Source organism: Paramormyrops kingsleyae, chromosome 23, assembly GCF_048594095.1.
Source record: "Paramormyrops kingsleyae isolate MSU_618 chromosome 23, PKINGS_0.4, whole genome shotgun sequence".
NCBI lineage: Eukaryota > Metazoa > Chordata > Actinopteri > Osteoglossiformes > Mormyridae > Paramormyrops > Paramormyrops kingsleyae.
Window position 1 is genome coordinate 11585870 of NC_132819.1, and position 24894 is coordinate 11610763.

The 24894-nt window shown below is 42.1% G+C and overlaps 3 protein-coding genes and 1 pseudogene across 6 annotated transcripts; 2 read left to right on the forward strand and 2 right to left on the reverse strand.

Moving 5' to 3' along the window:
• The first annotated feature begins 71 nt into the window (after positions 1-71).
• Positions 72-11363, forward strand: LOC140581894 (speedy protein 1-A-like). Of its 3 annotated transcripts, XM_072705694.1 has the most exons (10): positions 72-246; positions 8482-8631; positions 8812-8870; positions 8957-9042; positions 9198-9369; positions 9643-9844; positions 10211-10268; positions 10544-10671; positions 10843-10904; positions 11095-11363. In XM_072705694.1, the coding sequence occupies exons 2-10, from the start codon at positions 8484-8486 to the stop codon at positions 11146-11148; spliced, it is 969 nt and encodes a 322-aa protein (XP_072561795.1). In that variant the 5' UTR covers positions 72-246; positions 8482-8483; the 3' UTR covers positions 11149-11363. The 3 variants fall into 3 exon arrangements, with proteins under 3 accessions (XP_072561795.1, XP_072561794.1, XP_072561796.1); XM_072705693.1 differs by lacking the exon at positions 72-246 and having other exon boundaries at positions 8295-8631; XM_072705695.1 differs by lacking the exon at positions 72-246 and having other exon boundaries at positions 8295-8631; positions 10547-10671.
• Positions 978-7930, reverse strand: LOC111857251 (sterile alpha motif domain-containing protein 3-like). 2 transcript variants are annotated; one of them, XM_072705885.1, is made up of 7 exons: positions 7834-7930; positions 7445-7545; positions 5743-5819; positions 3513-4493; positions 3267-3419; positions 2895-2987; positions 978-1974 (listed from the first exon to the last, which is right to left on the reverse strand). In XM_072705885.1, the coding sequence occupies exons 4-7, from the start codon at positions 4491-4493 to the stop codon at positions 1672-1674; spliced, it is 1530 nt and encodes a 509-aa protein (XP_072561986.1). In that variant the 5' UTR covers positions 5743-5819; positions 7445-7545; positions 7834-7930; the 3' UTR covers positions 978-1671. The 2 variants fall into 2 exon arrangements, with proteins under 2 accessions (XP_072561986.1, XP_072561987.1); XM_072705886.1 differs by lacking the exon at positions 7834-7930 and adding an exon at positions 7667-7711.
• A 2572-nt stretch (positions 11364-13935) lies between the features above and the next one.
• On the reverse strand, positions 13936-14043 carry LOC140582029 (small nucleolar RNA U3; annotated as a pseudogene).
• Positions 14044-17466: 3423 nt separating this feature from the next.
• On the forward strand, positions 17467-21181 carry LOC140581892 (speedy protein A-like). The gene is made up of 10 exons (XM_072705684.1): positions 17467-17681; positions 18299-18448; positions 18629-18687; positions 18774-18859; positions 19015-19186; positions 19460-19661; positions 20028-20085; positions 20361-20488; positions 20660-20721; positions 20912-21181. The coding sequence occupies exons 2-10, from the start codon at positions 18301-18303 to the stop codon at positions 20963-20965; spliced, it is 969 nt and encodes a 322-aa protein (XP_072561785.1). The 5' UTR covers positions 17467-17681; positions 18299-18300; the 3' UTR covers positions 20966-21181.
• The last annotated feature ends 3713 nt before the right edge of the window (positions 21182-24894 follow it).

A 24894-nucleotide genomic window follows, 5' to 3' on the forward strand; every position in this document is an offset into this window, starting at 1 on the left:
TTGTTTTTGAATAATACACGCAAGATATATATCGCATCGCGGTCCGTTGCCATGGATACAGTTGCGGGATTCGAACCTGAACTGTGGAAAAGACCACTGTGAAAACCTAAAGCACACGAAAAGACATTGAGTCCTGAGAAGACATTGAAAGAAGTTGACAACGAACTGCATTTCAGGGAAACAACAGCTACCACAACAATATACAGATCACTAAGGTTGAGCGGGATTCCCTGCGATCACCAAAAGGTACAGTGATCATCTCTGAAAGCGCCGCGCTTCGCTGGGGTCAGCTCTACAAAGTGGGGCGCGTTTGGTTCCTACCGCCTGCCTGGTGCCCGTATTCGTTATTTTGCTCTTTTTAAAAAAATTTAAAAATCAGTGTAAAGAGTAAAGTGTTTAAAGGTTTTATTAAAGAGAAATTAGATCTTTTCATCCAAATCGAGTGTTTAATTCAAAAATTACTCAGTCAAATACTCCGTTTCGTCAAAGTTTTCATAAGTCATTTTTTTACTTCAAGACCATCAGAAAGAAGAAAACTAAACATTCTTTCACAACAAGTTCCTTGCAGTTAAAGTAAACTTTCTTTATGTCATGTCATAATATTCATCTGAAGGTTGAGCTTAATTAGCGCGAAATTCGAGGTTTACTACACTGTAAACCCGGATAAGTTGAATTTACTTAAAAAATTTGAGGAAACCGGTTGCCTTAAAAAAATAAGTAATTTGTAATGAAAACCTAAGTTCATTTAACTGAAAATGTTAAGTACATTACACTCAATTCAAAATCGATTTAACTCGACATGTTTTGCCAAGTTAACTTCTTTGCACAATTAATACACTTAATATCTTAAGTGTAATGTACCAAATACCTAGTTGTAACTTACTTATTCAGTTCAGTTATTATCATTAAATTATTATTTCAGTTTTTAATCTGGTGCATTATAAATACTTATTCAGGTCAAGAAATCAGATGAAACATTTGTTGAAAACACCCCGGTTAGGGGTAAAATGCTTTATTGTGAACATACACAACAGATTGTTTTTCTAAAAGCACGACATAAAACTAGGCACCTGGTATCAGGTGCAACGATTCAGAACACCACTTAACACTGCAAACTGATTTTCCTCAGTTTTTGGTTTGTTAATCTGAATCAAAAGACATATCAGTGCCAATCCAATTACATAAATAGAAAAAAGTGCATAACAGTGAAACAACATTTTCCTAAAAGAACAAAAAAATAAAAAATTAGGCACCTGGTTTCTGAGGCAGTACTAGTGCAATGAGTTAGAACAGCACTTAACACTGCAAACTGATTTTCCTCAGTTTTTGGTTTGTTAATCTGAATCAAAACCAGAGATACAGTATCAGTGCCAATCCAATTACATAAATAGAAAAAAGTGCATAACAGTGAAACAACATTTTCCTAAAAGAACAACAAAAAAAATTAGGCACCTGGTTTCTGGAGCAGTAGTGCAATGAGTTAGAACAGCACTTAACACTGCAAACTGATTTTCCTCAGTTTTGGGTTTGTTAATCTGAATGAAACTAGATATATCAGTGCCAATCCAATAACATGATATACAAAAAGGGCATAACAGTGCAAACAAGTCCCTTTTCTAAAAGAACAAACAATCTTTCTCCTATCTGGAGAAATAGTGTAACAACACCTCTTTACACTGCAAGTTGGTTTTTCAGAGTCTGAATTTTGGGTGGCAGCTCACTTTTACCCAGGTTAAACATCACCTGCTGAACAAAGCAAAAAGTGTTTTTCATGTATCTGGGATAGTCCAGGTGCAGGGCATATATCAGTCCAAAAAGGACACAGAAGGCCTGAGGAAGGTTGGCCAGATCATCCATCACCACATTCCCTTCCAAGATGATTCCCACTTTGGATGGGTTCAGCTTAAGGTTCTCTTCACCGATGAAAAGCAATCCCACTGGAGTTTGCCTGTACAAGTCATTGTCAGCTGTGTCCTTACAGAGAAACAAATGTACAATCGTGTGTTAGTTAGCACAAACATTTTCGAAATGTTAACAATACAAATACCCTAAGAAGAAACACTGTACACTGACATATTAGTAAAAGACACTCTATTCATACAAGATATGAGGCCTGGCTTGTTCAGCTTCCTTTTCACTGTACAATTACAGCAAAATATTTTATGTTAACTGAACCCAAATTTTTTCAGCAAAGTTATTTCAGTTAATTTCATGCCACTGATTAAACATACAGACAATTTTATGGTAAAAATAAATAAAAAAAACTCCAAGTCTGAAAAACTGAATAAATCTGTAGCACATAGTAGTCCGGATTAATGGTTTAAAAATAAAATAAAAACAAAGAACATGCATTTATGAGGGGCCGTGCAAGCCATAATTCATTCTGGCACTCACACATATTCTCCTCTCACACTCACACACACACACACACACACATTCTCCTCTCAGAGGAGAGGAGGATAGGAGAAGGATATGTGTGTGTGAGGAGAATTTATGTGTGTGAGAAGAGAATGTGTGTGTGTGTGTGTGAGAGGAGTATGTATGTGTGTGTGTGTGTGTGTGAGAGGAGAATGTATGTATGTGTGTGTGTGTGTGAGAGGAGAATGTGTGTGTGTGAGAGGAGAATGTATGTGTGTGTGAGAGGAGAATGTATGTGTGTGTGTGAGGAGAATGTATGTATGTGTGTGTGTGAGAGGAGAATGTATGTATGTGTGTGTGAGAGGAGAATGTATGTGTGTGTGTGTGTGTGTGTGTGAGAGGAGAATGTATGTATGTGTGTGTGTGTGTGTGTGTGTGTGAGAGGAGAATGTATGTATGTGTGTGTGTGTGTGTGTGTGTGCTTGCACGGCCCCTCATATGCATCTGCAACATTTATGAAAAATGAATTTGCTTACAAAGCAGGTCTTGAAGAATGCAGAAGGATCATCGCCCAAGGTGACCGGCAGTCCCCGAAGACAAAGGCATCTGACGTCTGTTGGCTCAGTTGTCTAGACGATAGTGGACATTGATTAAAACACTTTATAAGGATACTGACTGTAATTTACAAGAAATTACAAGAAGAGATTAGGAAAAAAATTTATGGAAATAGGAGATAAAATTATGAGAATAGAAAATGCAGAGGTAAAAAAAAGGTGTAGAAAATGAATAGAAGAGGGAGAAATAGAGAAGAGCAAAGAGGGGGGAGAGAAAAATTAGACAAGAAACAAAAAGGATAAGGAGGAAAAGCTTCATAGGAAAACAGGACTGATGTAGATATGTTAACTTACCTTTGTCTGGCATAAAAGTTCAGCCAAAAGCTGACCAGTAAGGCCTTTCTTCTTTTTGAAGAGGGCCATGAGGCTTGGAGACAAATTGTCAAGTGCATCCAAGAAGTTTTCCCTGAGATTTTTCCCTACCACTCTGCCAAATTCATAATAAACCTGAAACATGGCAAACAATGCATCAGTCAATGTTCACACTGTTTTAATCTGACACACTCAACACCACATGATATGTAGACACTTAACACAAACCTGATTTTCTGTAAAAAGAGCTGGCCAACGATGCACCAACTGGCTAATGGCAGGCTTCTCATTGACAATCTCCTTTCTGCGAAAAGCAAACGTCACATCCATCTCTTTCTTAACCAGGGATTCCTTTGGCTTTGTCTTCATCATTTCATTGATCATAACCTCACGAGCTACTTCCATGTTTTGGTCATTCATCCCCTCTGGAAAATCAGGCAGGAAATTTATTTCCCCTTTCTTTGGCTTCTTGATCTGTGTGTTTGGAGGATCGCCATTTGTAGTGTCACTTCCTCGCTTGCCACCATTGACAGTAACATCAAGTCGACCCAGCTGCCGCATTTTGGTTCTATAATTACCCATTTTGAACTTAAGGCTATTCTTCCAACCGTTCCAGCCAGAGGGTGACCCGGTTTCTTTAAGGCATGGATGTGTTTGCACTAAAGCCTTAGCAACAGTCTCAAAATCTTCCTTCGTTGGGTATGCTTTAAATGCATATATGGTCTCAGCCAATTTCTCGAGTATGTCATGCTTTAGTTCTTTTGTGACTTTAAGAAAGGTTGCATCCCTGAGATACTGCAGGTTACCTTGGCGTAGTCTATACTCTACATCGACTTTAAATTTTGGAATTTCAAATACCTCTGGCCACTGAGAACTTCTATCCAAAGAGATGGACAGGATCTCGGTGTCTGCTTGGCTGCCTGTATCACTACATAATTCAGAACCTCCAGGGACTGGTACAAGCTCAATAATAGGGATGATTTTGACCGTTGGTTTATCTGGGAGCTCAGACAAGTCTGTGAGGTTGCATAATTCATTGTTAAATTCAGGATCTTGGTATTGTAAGGTAAAATTGTAGTTTGCTTGGAGAGTGCCTTTGAGCCAGCTAATCAAATCTTTAAGTATGTATGGTCGAGGGTTCATTGTCATCTTTCTTATATCACCCTCGGAGACGATAACCCGCATTGTTAATTTCTGTTCCATGGCCATCTGAAAAATGAAAAGAAAAAAAAAAAAGACAGACAGCTGTTTAGCAAATTACAAATCGTCTCAGTGTCACCATAAGCTCTCCTTGTACCATGTATGCTGATAATGGGAGGACATCATTGAAATCTGACATCTTCAACACACACATAGAAGTAACACTATCACAATGAAGTTGGTAAGATCTCAAATGCTCCCTGTACCATGCGGCCAATTTGTGACAGACAAATAGAATCTCTACATTAACTGCAACAATCTTGTGAATCTGGACGAATGCAGGGAGACCAGAGCATGACCCAGAAGACAGTATCATGCCTGGATGATACTTGATTCCATCTACACTGACAGATGCCGCTTCAAGCACCGACTCTGGTGTTGTAAAGTTTTGAGCAATTGCTGTCTGCACACTGTGAGGGAAGGTGGCAAGCAAAACTGGAGTAACCTTTGACATCTCAACTGATGGTCTGAAAAATGAGCTACAATCGAGATGGTAACTGACTGCCTTCTGGTGTTTTGTAGCAAGTGTCATGGCAACATTTTTAAAGTTCTGAGCAGTGCGAATTACCCTCTTAAAGAATTTATGCTTCCCCTCGAACCGCATTGTCCAAACCTCAGACAGGGGACCAAATTTCCTTACCAGCTGAGGATAATGTTCCACAAAGTGATGTTTTGGCCTTAAACGAAACTCTGGAAATGTTGACTGCAGTAAGCGCCTGTGCTCTGCTATCTTACAGTCCAGAAAGTTAAGTGTCTCTTCTGTATGCTTTGGTGCTACAGCTAGCTCAGTAATATCTTTGAGCAGCATGAGAATTTCCCAAGTGTTGTCACCCTCAGGGACACAGTGACCAATGAGAAATGGAAGGAGCCTTATGAGACACCAGTTCTCATGGCCATTTCCACCAATGGTCCCTTTACTGGAAAATCCCTTTCCAATAACCTGAGGTCGATCTGTTTTGTCACTAAATGAGTACTTAAAACACCTGATGGCCTGATTCAGCATATCTAGGGTAAAATAAGTCTTGCCTATCAGGTCTGTAAGGCACAGGGACAATTCAACTGGAACAATACCTTCCAAAATATCATGCAAGATGTCAGGAGGGTACCCGCTGACCACATGAAAGTGCTCAAGATTCTCAGTTAAAGGACATGCTCCTTTCACACCATAAGCTCGAGTCATTCCAGGGTCCTCTCTGATATCCTGCACCTGCCTGTCATGGGACTCTTTGTCTCGGAGTTTAAAGAAACCAGAACATACCTCTTGTTGTTGAGTGTCTCTACTGCTTGCCAAACAGAATCTGCAGAACTTGTCGACAGTAAAACTCTCCAGGAAACCTGCAAGAGAGTGGGCAGCAAGATTGTCAGCTGCAACATACAAGACTGTACCTTTCACACTTGCACCTAGTTGCTCCAGGTAAACGCCATTCTGCTCCAATAATTTTAGATCATAGATCAGAGGTTGGAAAACTTTTGCATAACCACACTCCTTGACTGTGGAGGTATTGCACAGTAGAGCAAGTTGGATAGAGCTGAGGGTTGACCGATATTTTGAAGGTATGTTTGCAATAACCCAGTATACTGCACACATCTTGTGTTTAAGCTTTGATGTTCCAAGAGGATTGGCGACTTCAAAGTCATCAATGTAAAGTACAAGAGCAATTGTGAACTCATCTTTTGCAAGACATGGATTTTCAGTAAAGTATTGCCCATCAGCATATGATCTGAATTCCTGAGGGACATGTACTTCTCCTGACATAGCTTTGTCTAAAACATCAGTTTTGTTAAGCAACTTCTGTAGCATAGGAACAATGGGAACATATGCAAGAGTTTTTTTGCCTTTCTCCACAACATATTCAATTGGATTTACCAGTGGAAACTCTCTACGCACATAGGCTGCTCTTTTTTTGGCAGTTCCTAAAGGTCCATCTTTGGAACAATGTGTCATCATGTTACTTTCTGACAAAGCACTGATAATCTCTTTAATAACAGTCTCATCCATGTCAGCACAATATTTGTTTAATATGCCCCTGACTTTGTGTTGTACAAGTGGTTGTGAGAGCTTATTGATTTGACAGAGCTGCTCTATCACATCTTGCACTGCACTCTCTGGTATGTGCAAAACAGTGTGCATCTTTAGTAGTAAAGATGCCAAGTTGTGCTCAAGCTGTTTTTCTAAATTGTGCAGATCACATTCAGTTACCTCATTCAACTCTTCTGTGTCCTCAATATAATCAGCATCTGACATCTGCTCTTGTGAAGCATTACTGTCATGGCTTATAATATTGTCACCAACAATTTCTGATTTAAACCTCTTTGAGATCTGTTGTTTGTGTAGTTTACTCTTGTGTGCTTTGAAGGTGGAGTAAACACTGCTTTCAAAATTACAGTCTTCATAAGGGCATCTGACTTTATGATTTACTTTTAGATGTGCACGATGCAGGTGAGTGAAAAAGTCACTCTCTGAACAAGACTCTGTAAATCCACACGACAGACAACTAAACTTAGTTGGTATATCTGTACTTTGTTGCTGATCGGGAGTTTTTGTGTGAATGCGGGACAGGTGAACTTTTAGTGCATTTAATGATTTAAATGTGCACAGACATTCCTGATGTAAACAAGGAAAAGGCTCGGTTCTGGTATAACCTCCGTGTTTTAGCCTGTAATGCTTAAATAATTGTGCTCTTTTTTCACAGCTAAAAGGACAATACTTGCACTTCCAAACCATTATTTAATCGGTGTCTTTAGACTTAACTCTAAGAATTTCTCTTTATTTTCCCTGCAAATGAGCAAACATTAACAACATTTACCTCATGAAACCTAACAGACTGGAAAAGTCTGAACACTGACATCACATTTATTATTTTGCTAGTTTACGGCGAATTAGCTTTAATATAGGGCATTTTAAGTCACATACACATCTTAAGATACATATTTGCTTATGTTGTCTTAAAGGAACTTACCAGATTATACAATAGGCCGTGGTAAACCGCGTAAAACAGCCGCGTAAAACTCCCGCTATTTTCTTGGAAAAAACACCGCTTGCAGCCGGCCAGGTGAAAGCCTAAAGGGAGTGAAACTGGTTAAAACCAGTTTGTTTGTACCGCACGCGATCAGCAACTAGCGTAAGAAAGTGATCTAGCATTAGATATCGATTAGTTGTGGATAAAAATAAGCCAACGAACCGGTAAATGTAAAAAAATTGTTTCCACCGCTGCCCCAAAACCCCTTCCTCCCCACAGTTAGCTAAATATACATTACACAGCCAGGTAAATTAGCCACTGTCTAGAAATGTCCGTCGAAATGGCTAAAGTTTAAATGAAGTTTTTACAACTGAGGGAGTTAAACTCACCTTCCAGTTCCTCGCCAGCAGTGCTTGAATCCACACAACCGCAACAACGACAGAAAACTTCGACTCAGTGCGTGGCTGAAATCAGTTTTGGACTGTTTTTGTTTTGTATTATATGTCTGTGTAAGAGCAGGCTGCAATATAGACTGTTGAAATAAGGAAAACACACACACAGATACCTTGAGCAACTGCTCATTACTCTGTTAATAGACAGTTGTCACAATTGGGAAGAAGAGGTGTGGTCTGTTCAATAACTTTTCAATGTAAGCTTATTGTACTTCAAATTATTTGCACATTGGACTATGCCAACAAATTAGTAGAATATACTTAAAATTATGAAGTGATATCATCAAACTTTTTTTTTTTAGTATATAATGCTTTAATATTTAAGTAGAAACTAAATCCGGGCTAACAGTGTACGTATATTGCTACACCATAGTATTACGCTTAGTCAGCGCGGGAAAAAAACCCCAACATATTTGTCTCCAATTTAAATACAAACATTTTGTAATAGGGGATGTTAGCCAGTTAGCTGCACCACGTGACTCACCTGCTTTACAACCCAAGCCGGCATTAGAACGCAGGTCGGCTAACACCTCGTCAGTGCGCCCCCTAGCGGAGTTACCCCACTGCCTCCGCGCTGCTCCGCAGGGATGGCGAGGTGCGCGCACTTCAGGCACCAGCACCTCATTCAGCAGGAGGCACAAGATCCATCCAGGCAAGACTGCAGCGGCCCGGAGCAGCAGGAGGAATCCATCATCATGGAGCAGCAGGAAATGGCTGCTTTCTTCACACTGCTAGGTGGGTTAGATTAGTTCCAGCGTGAGGAAGAGCTTTAAATGATCTTTTAAATCTGCTTTTATGTAATGAAAATATAACATCAAAATAAAATGCATTTCATTACAAGTACAGTATATGTGCCTGCTTTATGTATACTGGATGAATTCAAATATTGAAAAAATGATTTCATGATGCCCTCAGATGATGATCTGATCCAGGATTTCCTCTGCATGGACTCCTGCTATAAGATGACTGACAAGGTAACTTTAATGCATTGGTTTTGCTACATTAATCACTGTAAGCAAAGCAGAGACGACTTTTTCCATCCCTTTGCTCTTCATCTCAGTACCTGCTGGCGATGACCTTCGTCTACTTCAGGAGAGCTCACTTCACTCCTAGTGAGCAGACGAGGATGAACTTCTTCATCGCCCTGTAAGTGACGGCATGCTATGGTGGGCAATATAGATGAATGTTAAAATAATAAGAAAAACAATTTCCTCCATCAGCATGAGGATAAGTCTTGGATGAAACTGTTGGAGGTCAGCCAGCCAATGGATCTTGGAATAGTGAATTCTTCCTGTCCCCAGCTATCTTGCTAACATGATGGAGGAGGAAGAGATGGGAACCAGGTTTGAGATATTCCCCTGGGCCTTGGGTGAAACCTGGACAAGTCAGTTTCCCACCTTCCTGAAGAAGAAGGACCAGCTCTGGGCACGGATGGAGTACAGGACTGCTGTCAGCTCCCGCTGCTGTGAGGAGGTACAGTATGTTGCCTGATCTTTAATACAAGTAAATGACATTAATCTTCAGCCACCATGAGGCTTGAAATGTCTCAGAGCAGAGGGAAGGGTTTCTCATCATTAATGACCTTTTCTGTCTTACTGTAACTTAAGCTAAGCTAAGGGCTGTTTGCTCACTGTTGTCTTTGGGGGCAGATACCAAATGACTGTTATCATAAGTGGTGTTTGTTGCTGGTGTCGCAGTGAGTCACGTTCTGCCATCTGATCCATGTATGTCCGTTTCCCCATGCAGGTGATGGCCATCGTACCCTCCCACTCTCTGTGGAAGCGGGAGCGCCCCGAACATCACAGCGGGGCTCAGCGGCACTACGGCAGGGAGGGCCTTCAGCGGCCCCGGGGCCCATCTGCTGCACCCATCGCCTGCACGCTCTGCGACAGGAGGACCATCCAGACCCAGGAACCTTGTGCTTCTGAGCACGCAGGGAGCCCAGAGTGTAAGTATGAGCTCTAAATGCCAGTTTTTCTGTAGTGCATAGCCTGTCAGTTTTTATGCACTGCAACTTGATCCAGTTATTTTCTTTTAGATTTACATTAGTCTTCCCAGAATTGTTGTCACTGAGCACTTTTCTTAAAAAGTTAAATTTTACGTTCATTGTACATTTTGCAATCCATCTATTGGTTCATTGAGATTTTCCCCAGTTCCTTGTTCGCTGTCTTGTGTGGACCTCTCAGCCATTAATGAGCCTATTACATTTTACTGAAACATAGAGAGCAGAGCTACAGGTCAAAGTCTTAGCTCAGTCTAGCAGGCCTAGAGACACTTAGCGTCAGTATTTACTGTTGTCTGCTACGTTTTTCAGCCAGCGCACAAGGCGGAGAAGCAGAAGAGGATGGAGCCCTGGTCCGGATCAATGAAGAGTAGGTTCTTCTTGGGTAGAATGAAAACCTGCACACACAGCCTAATCGTGTGCTTTAATTCATTACTCCTACAGATGTTCTATACTGAGTATTTCAGGTATTTCGTGGTTCTTCATCCCTGCATCACATGTATTCTATTCCAGCACATTAACTGTAAATCACAAGACCTTGTTTGGAAATGATGGTCTTTGGCGCCAATTATGGTAACATCAAGACATCTGTGCAATTAAGAGCAGAAACTTCTAGCTATTAATGGTGATCCTTCTCTCTCTCAGAAGAAGAGGCTCAAAGAGAACACGGGATGGACAGCTGAAGGACCACAGTTGCTGCCCAGATCCACTGGAAGGTCCAAGTCATCCTGACCCTAGAGGAAGGCCGCAGGACCTTGGATTCCCCTCTGGGGGTAAGATGTCATATAAAATTTTATATTAAGTGGTTAAAATGGGTGGATGAAATTGACTGAAGGTGCAGGTTGCAAAAACGACAGGAAGTTAAATGTACAGATGAAATGTATGCTAACGGTTGTCTTCCTGTATATGCTAATGCCGGACGGTCCACCCTTTTGGTCTTGCAGCACACGTTGGAGCCCTCGTTCCAGGCTGGATCATCGTGCAGCCGGGATTTTATATGATACAGGTGAGGCACAAAAGTACAACGTTTTCAGTAAGAGTTTGATACTTATTAATGTGCGATACAAAAAATGGATAGTTTCACTTATTGCCCAGGAAACCTCATTTGTAAATAATGATATTTTTTTGCAGCACGCTGTGTAACAGGTGTCATGTTTTCGGGTTTCTCTGTGAGTGTCCTGGTTTCTGTTTTGCAGCCCCATTTCTGGATCCCTGCTTCCTGGCCTGGGCTTCCAGCTCCTCAACCGTGAGTATGCTTCTGTCTATGACAACCTTAACCCCTACCAAGCCCAGATCTTTAGCATAATTTTATTTTTTTAAATTAAAGTTACAGTGTAAAGATATTCAGTCTCAGTGTGGCCACTCTGATCTCACCCACCCTAGTTTTTTTTTTTTAGTTTCCTTAATTGTAGTCATAGATTTTTATAAAATTGAGTCCTCTCCCAGGTGGGGAGGTGCACTTCGTGTTGGGCAGTATCGGGGGGGGAGGGGAGGGGGGGGGTAGTATGCCGGGACGCTGCGGAAGGCGGCAATCTGTCCTGCCAGGGGGTGGGCTTGGGGGGCTGGGGCCCCTCTGGCGTGTGGGGTCCCTCCGCCGGGGGGGGGGGGGGGGCAGTGTGCCGGGACGCTGCGGAGGGCGGCAATCCGTGGTGGGCTTGGGGGGCTGGGGCCCCTCTGGCGTGTGGGGGCCCTCCGCCGGGGGGGGGAGGCGGTGGGCTCCCGGTTGATGGGGCCCTTTGGCCCTGGACCCGCTTGCCTTTTCTTTAATATATTTAATCACGGTACCAGGGTGGCTGAGCTCAGAGTGGCCACACTGGGATTGAATATCTTTACACTTACACTCAATTTAAAATAAAGTTGTCCTCCGAAGAGGGGGGGTGGTGGCGGGCAAAAAACAAATAAAAAACAGCTTTTTTCCCCCAAGTAGTTCTACTATTGAACAGTCTGGCCCCTCCCAGGCTAAGACTGGATTTTCTAAATGAGATAACATTCCCTCTCTCTGCACTGGAATCATAACTGCAATAAATCTGTAACTAACAAAAAATCATTGCTGCACATTCACCACTTTACCAAAAATCCATTATACCACATTCAGTGGTTACCCAAAACCCATTACTGTACAACACTCGCTATATATATATTTCATTGTATTTTTTCTGTCTATGTATTATGTCTCAGCACATCATGTTTAAACTCAGATTGAAAGGGTTTAAATGTCTTTCATATTCAATTTATCTCTGCTTTCTTGCACTTTAACAAAATCACCATTTCATCTCTGCATATAACCCATGAATCATACATCTGAAGATGAAAAACTCTCCCAGATTTCCCAGATTATCCAATTTGCAAAACAAAAAGTCTTTATCTGAATGAGAGTAACTTCAGGCTGAAAGATACAGATTGGAGAAATGGCTGTGTGTTGTAATAGTGCAAGCCGATGTGCAGAATATATAGAGCAGTTTTCTTTGTTTTAGTTTCTGTGTATGTACAATATTTAATAAACAACATAAAATGTTTAATTCATACAGATTATTTCACTGCACTGATCACTTAAAGTCGCTGCTGTTCTGCCATACAATTGTGCAATATTGTACATAATTTTTTTACTTCAGAGGTTTTATATTAGTTCATTTTATTTTTACCCAGTTTAGATATTTTATTCTAGTATTGTATTTTTATCTATTTGTTATTTAGACCTGAGAAACTGTGTTTCGTTCTTATCATGTCAAGTGCTTTGAATGGGAATAAAAGCTGATTCTGATGTATATATTCTTCTCCTGTATTATTCACATCCATTTCGTCTGGCTTACTGAGGTCAGACTCACATCCCTCCAATGCTGCAGCCAAATTTGGCTGAAAACACTGTCTAGATAGATGTGCAATGAGGTAGAGGCTGGCTCTCCTGAGGTTATGCAGGGTCGTTTCTCTACTATATTCAGACAAATCCATTCTGCAAATAAGACACTTGTGATTTTCCTGGGGGAAAATATGGAAAAACTATACTTACAAAGAAATTTGAAAGTGCATAACCACATAGTGTGCTGTTGATCATATATTTGATTGACAGTAGGGGTTATCCCACTCCAAGGGTGTCAAAGCCATACTTTCCATCACTAGCAAAATGCCCAACACCTAACAGGCCATGACAGAGGATCATTTCCACAGCTATTGAGACAGGCCTGCCTTTAATCACCGACCAATAAAAAAGCCCCCTCATGGAGGGGCGGGATTCCGAACTCACTCATTTTCCTCATATTCCTGTGGGTAGTGGCCGGATCTTCCAGAGGCTCATGCACTCATTGGTGAGGGCAGTAGCTCATCTCTGCAAATCCAGTAGAGCCTGGGTACAGGGAACAGTGACCAGGGGCTAGATAACACAGCCTGGAGCAGCCCAACCAACATGGTGACAGGGAGGGTTGCATTAACAGGCCCTGTGAATGCCAGCAGAGTCCTACCTCATCGATCCTTCCCTGGCTATAGGGCAGGTCTAACATAATCAGGAAAACAGTGTCCTCCTCATCACTGATGATGATGCCCTCCTGCTCTCTTGAATACATGCATTTAGGCAGCAAAAACACATTTAAACATTAGTAGACAGTAACAATAAATAATACAGGACAATCAACAGTGGAAGAAAATTCTTTGAGCGAGAACCATTTCTGCTCCCCATGTGAGCCATGCTCACATGAACTTGGGCCAGCTTCCACATCGTCGTGTGGATCTGTCCTGATAGATTAATACTGTAGATACAGAAGAGGCACGATGAAGAGAATACAGTGCAAGGTTAGTACTAACCAGAAAGAACTAGTTAATTAACTAGCTAAATATGCAAGAGGTCTCCACTCAGTGAAGTTGTGAACAACTCTGGCAGTTCCCTGGGTACATTTCCCAAAAGCTCTCATCAGCAACTTACACAGTTGGAATCATGCAACTGAATGAGTCCAACCTGTCACGACATGCAAGCAAGGCACGACCCAAAGGCAGGTTACAGTCTGAATTCCCTGAGATGGGGTGTTGATTGAAGTACACAAGGCAGGTGCACAGCTGTGGACATACCTCCTCATCGTGGCCAGCATGACCAAAGACTTTCATAAGGCATTTCTCCAGTCAGAAACTATAGAAATGATCCCTGAAAGTATAGTCTTAAGATAGCAGTTTAATGCTCGCAGACTCTTCTGAAGACGGAAGCAGTTTCATCCACGGTGTCTCTGGTCTTCAAGAACGTTAGCTGGCTTCACCTTCCTTTGTATATATTGCTGGATGGCCCCACTGAGCCACTCTTGAAAGTTGAGATATACTGTACTTAAAGAAACTGCATTAAACGGATTTTATGTAAAGTGGCTTGCATTTTTATTACCTTCAGAAAGACATATGAAATACCACATTCTATAAGACTTACTACAAGAAGGTTATCATTTAAATGAAAATATTCTGTAGAAAAAAAGGACACCTTTATTAATAAGGAAGGATGGTACTTTATTTCAGTCATGGCATCTGCCCATCTCAAAACCTCCCCCTATGGGAGCCTTAGTGGTTCACCTATGCAGCTCCAAGGGTCCAGTACACAACAGCAAATCCCACCCAGATCCATTCCTCTAGCTGTATGAGATGGGAGATTACAGGGTTCAGCGAGAATTGTAGTGCCAGTAAGACTATACATACAGACAAGACCTCAAAACTTTCACTTATATTGACCAGTTTAATTGTCCAAAAATGTATGCTACAACACATGCCGTAAGCAAGAAATATGAGAAATCTTTTCTATCACATCCATTCTTACAAAAGTAGGACAACACCACAATGAGTAACTGAGTAAAGGAGATCTCCCCAGGAATAATCACAATCACATGCAAGCAATATTAAATCACTGTCAAATATCTTATATGTGCACCCTTCCCCATATGGGCATACAGGTACAAAATGGGTGGTAAATTTCTGCCCCATCTTAATGTGCACCCTCACCATAAGCCTGGATAAGTTCAATTTACTTAAGAAAATTGAGGAAACAGGTCTCCTTAAAAAAAAGTTCATTTAACTTAAAACTTAACAAGTTGCTTCAACTCTTCAATCTTTTGTAAAAGCTTTTTTCAAGACGAGGGCAGAATACTCTTGGTCGTCTCTGTCTTTGCTCCTTTTCCATCTGTCCCACTCTTGCAAGAGCCCAAGCACATGCCCTGCAGCTCATGACTGCAAGGACACTCTGCTTCCTTTGAACTCATTTTTGACTCATTGTAATGAAAATAATTCTTTTCTAATCAATATTTTAGCCAAAATAATTTGCTTAGTAGGTGTGTTGATAAGCTAGATGTCACTTGACCCCTACCTAAAGGTAATTGAATGGTAATGGAAATTAAACAGGCATGTCCCAAAAGATGATAAGACAAAGTACAAGGGGTACAATTGGGGGGAAAAAATCTATGTTTTATTTAGATTTGAATGAAAAAAATGGCATGTCCAAAATTATTAATGCCCTTCTCAATAGTCAATGAAAAAGCCTTTTTTGGATTTTACAGCATAAGGACATAAGAAATTTAAAAATGAGAGGAGGCCATCAAGCTTGTTTGGAGAGAACTTAACTAATAGCTCAGAGTTGTTAAAATCTTATCTAGCTCTGATTTAAAGTAACCCAGGGTTTTAGCTTGCACTACACTAGCAGGAAGACTATTCCATACTCTAACTACACGCCGTGTAAAGAAGTGCTTCTGCAAAAATTTTTTAAAATGTTCTCCCTCTAATTTCCATGAGTTCTAGTATTGAAACTAATACTGAAATAGCCATTTGGCTGAACAGCATCCAAACCTGTTAGAATCTTATATACCTGGATCATGTCCCCCCTTAGTCTCCTTTGCTTGAGGCTGAACAGATTCAGCTCAGCTAACCTCTCCTCATAAGACATTCCTCTAAGACCAGGAATCATTCTCCTCTAAGACCAGGAATCATTCTCGTAGCCCTACGTTGCACTCTTTCCAAGGCAGCAATGTCCTTCTTAAGGTATGGTGACCAAACCTGCACACAATATTCATGGTGGGCTCTTACCAAGGAATTGTATAATCATAGCATCACTTCCCTTGACCTAAACTCCACACACCTAGAGCTATAACCCAACATCCTAGTAGGCCTTTTACAGTGCCCACTTTTAATATTAATTGGGGCTTTCCGTCTTTCTCCACTTATATTCTTAAGTAACCAAATTTTAAATATATATTGTGTGCATACCTAGTATGTGTACATATTTTATTCTCGGATTCTACTTTATGCCCCGGATTCTGTTTAATTGTAAGATTTACTATGCATCTGCTGGCGCGTTCCAAACTAAATCTCATTGCATTTACTATGACAATAAAATATCTTTTTGTCCCGGGTCCCGGTCCCTGTCCCCCTCTGGTCTTGTATTCTAGCATCTGGTCTGTCGTTTTTCCCCTGGTGTGACTTTCCCTCATCCGTCTGCCTAGTACAGATCCCCTCTCCGGCCGACCTCGCATGCCCGGAGTACATGCGTCGGGGAGGGTTCTGTGACACCCGCAGTCCTTGCCTCTCGTTTCAGCCCCTGTGTGGATGATCCCAGGTGCCTCTCGTTTACTCCCTCATCTGTGATGTATTTAAGTGCCTCCTCATCCTGAGCTCTCCAGTCTGCTCATTGTATTCTTATGTGTGTGATGTCATTTTATGTTGTTGCTGCCTGCCTGTGCTCCCAGTGGCCTGTACTACGAAGCGGGGTTACTGGCTTATCGGGGTAACTTGTTGGATTTAAGGTAGTCTGGGCAAAATGTAAGTGAGCGAATATGAAGTCCATTTAAACTGTGGTACCTTAAATCTGACAAGTTACCCCGATAAGCCAGTAACCCCGCTTCGTAGTACAGGCCACTGGTCTGCTCTGTGTTACAGTCTGATCATTTTTGGCCCCCTGTGCTCCTTTTCCTTTCGCCTTACTTGCCGTTTTGTCTAAACAAAGCCCCTTTTGATTTTCCCCATCTTTGCCTTCGCTTCCTTTCTTCCCGCTATGTGACAATCTCTCTGCCGACCACAGAATTTGAATCGGTGACCTTCTGATCACGAGCACAGCATCCTCAGCCACTACCACAACAGAGTCTGATTACAGCGCCATCAGGCAACACATTAGCAAAAAATCTTTTTAGCTCCTGTACATGCTGTTTAAAGTCTATTCAGAAATTGAATTTATAAGTTATGCAAGAAATAGCAATTGTTATAGTCAGTTTTATTATTTTTAAAAGCTAAGAATGCATTCACTTAGAGGGCATTAACTTTCCTACTAACTTTATATTTTGTGTTCAAAACGTCAGTCATAACATGAAACTGTATAAATATAAATCTGTCAATCAAACATCTAAACTCTGTATATTTGAAGTGCAAAAATGACGTGTATATAGGGTAACCACAATGACTTGCTTTAGTATCAGATGTAATTAATCCATCAAAAAGTGATTTTAATTTTTAAAACTACATTTAAGACGTAGAAAAGCAATACTCATTACTAATATGGGGAACAGCCTATCAGGATCATAAATATTATTATGATTTATTTTTGAATAATACACGCAAGATATATATCGCATCGCGGTCCGTTGCCATGGATACAGTTGCGGGATTCGAACCTGAACTGTGGAAAAGACCACTGTGAAAACCTAAAGCACACGAAAAGACATTGAGTCCTGAGAAGACATTGAAAGAAGTTGACAACGAACTGCATTTCAGGGAAACAACAGCTACCACAACAATATACAGATCACTAAGGTTGAGCGGGATTCCCTGCGATCACCAAAAGGTACAGTGATCATCTCTGAAAGCGCCTCGCTTCGCTGGGGTTAGCTCTACAAAGTGGGGCGCGTTTGGTTCCTACCGCCTGCCTGGTGCCCGTATTCGTTATTTTGCTCTTTTTAAAAAAATTTAAAAATCAGTGTAAAGAGTAAAGTGTTTAAAGGTTTTATTAAAGAGAAATTAGATCTTTTCATCCAAATCGAGTGTTTAATTCAAAAATTACTCAGTCAAATACTCCGTTTCGTCAAAGTTTTTTTACTTCAAGACCATCAGAAAGAAGAAAACTAAACATTCTTTCACAACAAGCTCCTTGCAGTTAAAGTAAGCTTTCTTTATGTCATGATATTCATCTGAAGGTTGAGCTTAATTAGCGCGAAATTCGAGGTTTACTACGTATATTGCTACACCATAGTATTACGTTTAGTCAGCGCGGGGGAAAAACCCCAACATATTTGTCTCCAATTTAAATACGAACATTTTGTAATAGGGGATGTTAGCCAGTTAGCTGCGCCACGTGACTCACCTGCTTTACAACCCAAGCCGGCATTAGAACGCAGGTCGGCTAACACCTCGTCAGTGCGCCCCCTAGCGGAGTTACCCCACTGCCTCCGCGCTGCTCCGCAGGGATGGCGAGGTGCGCGCACTTCAGGCACCAGCACCTCATTCAGCAGGAGGCACAAGATCCATCCAGGCAAGACTGCAGCGGCCCGGAGCAGCAGGAGGAATCCATCGTCATGGAGCAGCAGGAAATGGCTGCTTTCTTCACACTGCTAGGTGGGTTAGATTAGTTCCAGCGTGAGGAAGAGCTTTAAATGATCTTTTAAATCTGCTTTTATGTAATGAAAATATAACATCAAAATAAAATGCATTTCATTACAAGTACAGTATATGTGCCTGCTTTATGTATACTGGATGAATTCAAATATTGAAAAAATGATTTCATGATGCCCTCAGATGATGATCTGATCCAGGATTTCCTCTGCATGGACTCCTGCTATAAGATGACTGACAAGGTAACTTTAATGCATTGGTTTTGCTACATTAATCACTGTAAGCAAAGCAGAGACGACTTTTTCCATCCCTTTGCTCTTCATCTCAGTACCTGCTGGCGATGACCTTCGTCTACTTCAGGAGAGCTCACTTCACTCCTAGTGAGCAGACGAGGATGAACTTCTTCATCGCCCTGTAAGTGACGGCATGCTATGGTGGGCAATATAGATGAATGTTAAAATAATAAGAAAAACAATTTCCTCCATCAGCATGAGGATAAGTCTTGGATGAAACTGTTGGAGGTCAGCCAGCCAATGGATCTTGGAATAGTGAATTCTTCCTCTCCCCAGCTATCTTGCTAACATGATGGAGGAGGAAGAGATGGGAACCAGGTTCGAGATCTTCCCCTGGGCCTTGGGTGAAACCTGGACAAGTCAGTTTCCCACCTTCCTGAAGAAGAAGGACCAGCTCTGGGCACGGATGGAGTACAGGACTGCTGTCAGCTCCCGCTGCTGTGAGGAGGTACAGTATGTTGCCTGATCTTTAATACAAGTAAATGACATTAATCTTCAGCCACCATGAGGCTTGAAATGTCTCAGAGCAGAGGGAAGGGTTTCTCATCATTAATGACCTTTTCTGTCTTACTGTAACTTAAGCTAAGCTAAGGGCTGTTTGCTCACTGTTGTCTTTGGGGGCAGATACCAAATGACTGTTATCATAAGTGGTGTTTGTTGCTGGTGTCGCAGTGAGTCACGTTCTGCCATCTGATCCATGTATGTCCGTGTCCCCATGCAGGTGATGGCCATCGTACCCTCCCACTCTCTGTGGAAGCGGGAGCGCCCCGAACATCACAGCGGGGCTCAGCGGCACTACGACAGAGAGGGCCTTCAGCGGCCCCGGGGCCCATCTGCTGCACCCATCGCCTGCACGCTCTGCGACAGGAGGACCATCCAGACCCAGGAACCTTGTGCTTCTGAACACGCAGGGAGCCCAGAGTGTAAGTATGAGCTCTAAATGCCAGTTTTTCTGTAGTGCATAGCCTGTCAGTTTTTATGCACTGCAACTTGATCCAGTTATTTTCTTTTAGATCTACATTAGTCTTCCCAGAATTGTTGTCACTGAGCACTTTTCTTAAAAAGTTAAATTTTACGTTCATTGTACATTTTGCAATCCATCTATTGGTTCATTGAGATTTTCCCCAGTTCCTTGTTCGCTGTCTTGTGTGGACCTCTCAGCCATCAATGAGCCTATTACATTTTACTGAAACATAGAGAGCAGAGCTACAGGTCAAAGTCTTAGCTCAGTCTAGCAGGCCTAGAGACACTTAGCGTCAGTATTTACTGTTGTCTGCTACGTTTTTCAGCCAGCGCACAAGGCGGAGAAGCAGAAGAGGATGGAGCCCTGGTCCGGATCAATGAAGAGTAGGTTCTTCTTGGGTAGAATGAAAACCTGCACACACAGCCTAATCGTGTGCTTTAATTCATTACTCCTACAGATGTGCTGTACTGAGTATTTCAGGTATTTCGTGGTTCTTCATCCCTGCATCACATGTATTCTATTCCAGCACATTAACTGTAAATCACAAGACCTTGTTTGGAAATGATGGTCTTTGGCGCCAATTATGGTAACATCAAGACATCTGTGCAATTAAGAGCAGAAACTTCTAGCTATTAATGGTGATCCTTCTCTCTCTCAGAAGAAGAGGCTCAAAGAGAACACGTGATGGACAGCTGAAGGACCACAGTTGCTGCCCAGATCCACTGGAAGGTCCAAGTCATCCTGACCCTAGAGGAAGGCCGCAGGACCTTGGATTTCCCTCTGGGGGTTAGATGTCATATAAAATTTTATATTAAGTGGTTAAAATGGGTGGATGAAATTGACTGAAGGTGCAGGTTGCAAAAACGACAGGAAGTTAAATGTACAGATGAAATGTATGCTAACGGTTGTCTTCCTGTATATGCTAATGCCGGACGGTCCACCCTTTTGGTCTTGCAGCACACGTTGGAGCCCTCGTTCCAGGCTGGATCGTCGTGCAGCCGGGATTTTATATGATACAGGTGAGGCACAAAAGTACAACGTTTTCAGTAAGAGTTTGATACTTATTTATGTGCGATACAAAAAATGGATAGTTTCACTTATTGCCCAGGAAACCTCATTTGTAAATAATGATATTTTTTTGCAGCACGCTGTGTAACAGGTGTCATGTTTTCGGGTTTCTCTGTGAGTGTCCTGGTTTCTGTTTTGCAGCCCCATTTCTGGATCCCTGCTTCCTGGCCTGGGCTTCCAGCTCCTCAACCGTGAGTATGCTTCTGTCTATGACAACCTTAACCCCTACCAAGCCCAGATCTTTAGCATAATTTTATTTTTTTTAATTAAAGTTACAGTGTAAAGATATTCAGTCTCAGTGTGGCCACTCTGATCTCACCCACCCTAGTTTTTTTTTTTTTAGTTTCCTTAATTGTAGTCATAGATTTTTATAAAATTGAGTCCTCTCCCAGGTGGGGAGGTGCACTTCGTGTTGGGCAGTGTCGGGGGGGAGGGGCAGTGTGCCGGGACGCTGCGGAGGGCGGCAATCCGTCCTGCCAGGGGGTGGGCTTGGGGGGCTGGGGCCCCTTTGGCGTGTGGTGGCCCTCCGCCGGGGGGGGAGGCGGTGGGCTCCCAGTTGATGGGGCCCTTTGGCCCTGGACCCGCTTGCCTTTTCTTTAATATATTTAATCACGGTACCAGGGTGGCTGAGCTCAGAGTGGCCACACTGGGATTGAATATCTTTACACTTACACTCAATTTAAAATAAAGTTGTCCTCCGAAGAGGGGGGGTGGTGGCGGGCAAAAAACAAATAAAAAACAGCTTTTTTCCCCCAAGTAGTTCTACTATTGAACAGTCTGGCCCCTCCCAGGCTAAGACTGGATTTTCTAAATGAGATAACATTCCCTCTCTCTGCACTGGAATCATAACTGCAATAAATCTGTAACTAACAAAAAATCATTGCTGCACATTCACCACTTTACCAAAAATCCATTATACCACATTCAGTGGTTACCCAAAACCCATTACTGTACAACACTCGCTATATATATATTTCATTGTATTTTTTCTGTCTATGTATTATGTCTCAGCACATCATGTTTAAACTCAGATTGAAAGGGTTTAAATGTCTTTCATATTCAATTTACCTCTGCTTTCTTGCACTTTAACAAAATCACCATTTCATCTCTGCATATAACCCATGAATCATACATCTGAAGATGAAAAACTCTCCCAGATTTCCCAGATTATCCAATTTGCAAAACAAAAAGTCTTTATCGGAATGAGAGTAACTTCAGGCTGAAAGATACAGATTGGAGAAATGGCTGTGTGTTGTAATAGTGCAAGCCGATGTGCAGAATATATAGAGCAGTTTTCTTTGTTTTAGTTTCTGTGTATGTACAATATTTAATAAACAACATAAAATGTTTAATTCATACAGATTATTTCACTGCACTGATCACTTAAAGTCGCTGCTGTTCTGCCATACAATTGTGCAATATTGTACATTATTTTTTTACTTCAGAGGTTTTATATTAGTTCATTTTATTTTTACCCAGTTTAGATATTTTATTCTAGTATTGTATTTTTATCTATTTGTTATTTAGACCTGAGAAACTGTGTTTCGTTCTTATCATGTCAAGTGCTTTGAATGGGAATAAAAGCTGATACTGATGTATATATTCTTCTCCTGTATTATTCACATCCATTTCGTCTGGCTTACTGAGGTCAGACTCACATCCCTCCAATGCTGCAGCCAAATTTGGCTGAAAACACTGTCTAGATAGATGTGCAATGAGGTAGAGGCTGGCTCTCCTGAGGTTATGCAGGGTCGTTTCTCTACTATATTCAGACAAATCCATTCTGCAAATAAGACACTTGTGATTTTCCTGGGGGAAAATATGAAAAAACTATACTTACAAAGAAATTTGAAAGTGCATAACCACATAGTGTGCTGTTGATCATATATTTGATTGACAGTAGGGGTTATCCCACTCCAAGGGTGTCAAAGCCATACTTTCCATCACTAGCAAAATGCCCAACACCTAACAGGCCATGACAGAGGATCATTTCCACAGCTATTGAGACAGGCCTGCCTTTAATCACCGACCAATAAAAAAGCCCCCTCATGGAGGGGCGGGATTCCGGACTCACTCATTTTCCTCATATTCCTGTGGGTAGTGGCCGGATCTTCCAGAGGCTCATGCACTCATTGGTGAGGGCAGTAGCTCATCTCTGCAAATCCAGTAGAGCCTGGGTACAGGGAACAGTGACCAGGGGCTAGATAACACAGCCTGGAGCAGCCCAACCAACATGGTGACAGGGAGGGTTGCATTAACAGGCCCTGTGAATGCCAGCAGAGTCCTACCTCATCGATCCTTCCCTGGCTATAGGGCAGGTCTAACATAATCAGGAAAACAGTGTCCTCCTCATCACTGATGATGATGCCCTCCTGCTCTCTTGAATACATGCATTTAGGCAGCAAAAAAACATTTAAACATTAGTAGACAGTAACAATAAATAATACAGGACAATCAACAGTGGAAGAAAATTCTTTGAGCGAGAACCATTTCTGCTCCCCATGTGAGCCATGCTCACATGAACTTGGGCCAGCTTCCACACCGTCGTGTGGATCTGTCCAACATGAGTGCCACTTGACCCGACAGTGCGATGGGGTTATGCTCTCATCATAGGGTGTCACCAGAATGTAGAAAAGACTGTGAAGCCAGTGGCACTGCTGCCTCATGTACTGTCACACTTTCATTCAGCAGACATGCATGGTACAGTGCCACTGGGGTGTGGGATTCCTCCACCTCTTGAAGCCAATGTCCACAATTCTTCCACTCATCTCTGCATCTGTATCAGAGTGACTGGCCATCAAATCCCTGCACATGCAGGAATACAGAGACGTCTCAGAGCTTCACGAATGTGCAAAAACTGAATAAGTTACGCGTAAGCCACCGTAACAGGCAACATCTAAACTACATTAATTCATCCACAAAATCAATGCTTATTTCTAGCTAGCCAGTCATCAGAGGACAGTGCAGCAAGCACAGCACGCCGGTGAAATTTCAGAATCCCAAAACAGAGCCGTAGTTGGCCATCAAGATATGATCAACTGAAGGACGCCTAAATACACGTATCAAAATTCCACATATCAAAAAATATTTGGCTTAATATTAATTCAGAGCCAGTTTTTTACTTGATGCCATTGTCATCCAAATTGCAGATACAGAAGAGTCACAATGAAGAGAATACATTGCAAGGTTAGTACTAACCACAAAGAACTAGTTAATTAACTAGCTAAATATATATCCCCAATTAACTTCGAAATTTTTGAACATCAGCTGCGTTGATAAGTAAACATATTAAAAAGAAAGTAGATATATTATTATAGGCTTTAATGGAGGGGCTCAGATGCAAGAGGTCTCCACTCAGTGAAGTTGTGAACAACTCTGGCAGTTCCCTGGGTACATTTCCCAAAAGCTCTCATCAGCAACTTACACAGTTGGAATCATGCAACTGAATGAGTCCAACCTGTCACGACATGCAAGCAAGGCACGACCCAAAGGCAGGTTACAGTCTGAATTCCCTGAGATGGGATGTTGATTGAAGTACACAGGACAGGTGCACAGCTGTGGACATACAACAGTGATCACGCAGAGAGCACAGGACTAAAAAACACTAATATACATGACTAACAAAGGAGCAAACAGAAGCCAGCTGTGGCTGGTTAACAAGAGGGCAGGTAAGACTAACAAGCTCCAGGCACTGCTGATTAGAAGCCGTGGTCGAGGGAAACCCATGGATCTCACAATCTCACAAGCAGGACAGGGCTGGACGTGACAGTACCCCCCCCCCCAAAGGCGTGCACTCCAGACGTGCAAGGCCGGCCAGGGAGGGGACCCAAGGAACCAGACGAGAGGAAGCACATGGGGCCAGGGCACGGGGCAAGAGCACGGACACCGGACTGGGTTGATTATCAGACAAGCAGACTCACAGGACCAAGGACCTAGAGAGACAAAAGGAATTAGGAATAGGACCAGGCAAACAGAACAGGCAACCATTACACCAAAGGGATGACAGCAGACACTAATGAGAACACCCAACAGATGACACCACAGGTCAAGATAGGACATTACTGTAACCAAGAGACGGACAGAAGCAGGGTAATGGACTGTAAGGACAACAGACTGGGCAGATA

Excerpts from the sequence above, each read along its gene's own strand:
- LOC140581892 (XM_072705684.1), top strand. The coding sequence starts at position 18,301 with ATGGCGAGGTGCGCGCACTTCAGGCACCAGCACCTCATTCAGCAGGAG. Across the intron at positions 18,860-19,014 it reads ATGAACTTCTTCATCGCCCT|CTATCTTGCTAACATGATGG; the intron begins GTAAGTGACGGC and ends TCCTCTCCCCAG. Across the intron at positions 20,489-20,659 it reads CCTTGGATTTCCCTCTGGGG|CACACGTTGGAGCCCTCGTT; the intron begins GTTAGATGTCAT and ends TTGGTCTTGCAG.
- LOC140581894 (XM_072705694.1), top strand. The coding sequence starts at position 8,484 with ATGGCGAGGTGCGCGCACTTCAGGCACCAGCACCTCATTCAGCAGGAG. Across the intron at positions 9,043-9,197 it reads ATGAACTTCTTCATCGCCCT|CTATCTTGCTAACATGATGG; the intron begins GTAAGTGACGGC and ends TCCTGTCCCCAG. Across the intron at positions 10,672-10,842 it reads CCTTGGATTCCCCTCTGGGG|CACACGTTGGAGCCCTCGTT; the intron begins GTAAGATGTCAT and ends TTGGTCTTGCAG.
- LOC111857251 (XM_072705885.1), bottom strand. The coding sequence starts at position 4,493 with ATGGCCATGGAACAGAAATTAACAATGCGGGTTATCGTCTCCGAGGGT. Across the intron at positions 3,420-3,512 it reads CTCTTTTTACAGAAAATCAG|GTTTATTATGAATTTGGCAG; the intron begins GTTTGTGTTAAG and ends GCCATGTTTCAG. Across the intron at positions 2,988-3,266 it reads AACTTTTATGCCAGACAAAG|ACAACTGAGCCAACAGACGT; the intron begins GTAAGTTAACAT and ends ACTATCGTCTAG.